This window comes from Mus caroli, chromosome 8 (genome assembly GCF_900094665.2).
Source record: "Mus caroli chromosome 8, CAROLI_EIJ_v1.1, whole genome shotgun sequence".
In the NCBI taxonomy this organism is placed as follows: Eukaryota; Metazoa; Chordata; class Mammalia; order Rodentia; family Muridae; genus Mus; species Mus caroli.
This window is the reverse complement of record NC_034577.1, coordinates 113791400-113793868: the sequence shown is the minus strand read 5'-3', so window position 1 is coordinate 113793868 and position 2469 is coordinate 113791400. Positions and strand designations below refer to the sequence as shown.

The 2469-nt window shown below is 50.5% G+C and overlaps 1 protein-coding gene across 3 annotated transcripts in view; it reads left to right on the top strand.

Moving 5' to 3' along the window:
* The window catches only part of Cbfa2t3 (CBFA2/RUNX1 partner transcriptional co-repressor 3), a 68556-nt gene extending 66756 nt beyond the window's left edge, over nt 1-1800 (top strand). For all 3 annotated transcript variants that reach the window (XM_029480752.1, XM_021170231.2, XM_021170232.1), the window contains one exon: nt 802-1800. In XM_029480752.1, the coding sequence (XP_029336612.1) occupies nt 802-1071 (270 nt within the window). In that variant the 3' untranslated portion in view covers nt 1072-1800. The remainder of the gene's footprint in view (nt 1-801) is intronic.
* The last annotated feature ends 669 nt before the right edge of the window (nt 1801-2469 follow it).

The window sequence follows — 2469 nt, the reverse complement described above, 5'->3', positions numbered from 1 at the left end:
AAGAAAGAAAGAAAGAAAGAAAGAAAGAAAGAAAGAAAGAAAGAAAGAAAGAAAGAAAGAAAGAAAGAAAGGAAGGCAGGCCAGGTCTTGACACTGGAGAAACAAAGCCAGGTAGACCTTGGGGCCCACTGGTCTACCATATTAGACCAGTGGGTTAGCCAATGAGAGACCCTGTCTTAAAATAAGGTTGAAAGTGCTCAGGAATAATATCAGCTATGGTCTTCAGGCCTCCACATGCATATATTTATATATTTATATGCACACACACACATATATATATTAATATTATATCTTCACACACTCATGTGCACATGCACACAAACATGCATGATCTCGGGATCTCAGCTGTCATGAGATGGGCAGAGCTGACCAGGGTGTCCGGTATTTGGAAGTGAGGATAGTACTAGATATGACAGCCGAACATACCCGGGAAAGGGGCGGAAAGAACTCTCCTAGTGGAGAAGGCCAGCAAGGCCTCGTGAGTGGAGCAGGAAAGCTGGTTAGGGGTGAGGCCTGAGACTTTAGAAGCCAAATAGAGACAAGATGTGGGCTAACCACCCAGCTCCACAGCCCTGCCACCTTCCAGGGTTCTCCAGCCATCCCTTCAGAGGAATAGTCAGAAAAGGGAATTCTGCTCCATAGCCACCTCTCCTCCCAAAGGGACTGCTTGGCAGCTAGGGGTGGATGCATAGCTCTCCCCTGCAAAACACACACACACTCCTTCTCACCAGTGGGCAGGTGATCTGGGCACATGGGCTCTGTCCTATTCTGACCGGCTCCTTTGCCCTCCTCCACATCCAGAGCTGCTGGAACTGCGGGCGCAAGGCCAGCGAGACGTGCAGTGGCTGTAACGCCGCCCGCTACTGCGGGTCCTTCTGTCAGCACAAAGACTGGGAGAAACACCATCACGTGTGCGGCCAGAGTCTGCAGGGCCCCGCAGCTGCAGTGGCTGACCCACTACCTGGACAGCCTGATGCCACTGCCAGCCCCAGCGAAGCCGGCTCGGCAGGGCCCTCTCGTCCTTGCTCTCCGGGGCCGCCAGGCCCGCTGGACGCTGCTGTGCCCCGCTGACCTCCAGATCAGACACCCAGCCCATGGACGCCATGCCCTGCCAACCTCCCGGCCCCACCGTGGCCCACCAGTTGCCTGGAGCCATTGCTGCTACCGCTTCTCTTCAAAAGAAAACACAGATCCAACAGAACTGCATCCGTGCAGCCCCAGCTACCTGACAAGGTCTGCCGGGACCTCTACAGCCTCTTGTCCGTCGCAAGCACCCTCAGAAAGTATCGCAGAGCATCAGACAGTGGCACCAGCAGGAGCGTGGCCAGCTCCGCCGCTGTCTGTCCCCTCTGTGTCCGTCTCTCTGTGTCTGTCTGTCTTTCTGTGTCTGCCTCTCTCTATGTGTCTCTCCATGTCTGTCTCCTGCTGTTTTCCCTGATTCTCCGGCGTCTCTGTCTTTGTAAAGTCCACATGATCTCTCTGTCATCAGAGAAACCTAATTGGTAGCTTTTCTTTTCCATGAAGAACTTTTGGAGATTTTTGTTTTGTTTTGTTGGCAAACAAGCTACTTAGAAATGGACAAAGAAGACTGTGGGGTTCTCCCCATTCCTCATGAGTAAGGGAAGAAACTGTGATTTTTCTATCCAGAGTTGCCGCATCGCCCAGCCAGCCCCAGGGGGATCAGCGCGCACACAGCAGAGATAATGAGAGCAACTGCAATTTCCAACTCAAGAAGCAGCTTTTGTTTCAGGTTTTACTTCTTTAATGTCAAACTCTTTGGCTTTAAGTGAAAAAAAAAAAGGAAAAAAAAATCCAAAAAGTTTTTTTTTTAAGCAAAAGAAACACACCTGTAAACTACCTTGCCAGCTAGCCAGCCAAGGATGCCAGACACACCTCGCTCCAAAGGAAGCCCAAAAAGCAAACTCAAGAAATTGAAATCCAAAATTTATTTTTATCACTGCCAAAGTATTTTCTTCATGGTCTCTCCACCCTGGGTTGGTTTGGATGTCAGTCTTTGATTTGGGTTTTGATTTCGTTCAGGGGGGTGTTGGGATGCTGGGATTTGGTGGGTTGGGCCAAGAAGAAACCTTTTGTTCCTTTTTGACTAGTAGGCAGCATCCTTGCTGGGCAGAGCCATCGGCAGCAAGGCCATGTGACCCTCAGCACCGCATCAGAAGCCCCAGTCAGCGTGAGCCTGAGTGTTGTGTGCCCTAGGGCTACGTCCATGCGTCCCTACATGCAAGGGAGGCACCTCCTTCCATCGGTCCCCACACCTTCCTGGGACTTCTCATAAGTCATTTCCACTTGTGAAAAAAAAAAAGTGCTAAAGTGCTCTTCCCAGAGAGAGCACACTTCCTAAACGAAACTGTGACAATCTTTTGGGTTGATTCTTGACTGCTTTTGAGAGCATAAGGAGACAGCAAATCACGCTTTCTCGGTTTTCCCTCCTCTACCTCTCTGCTCTTCCAT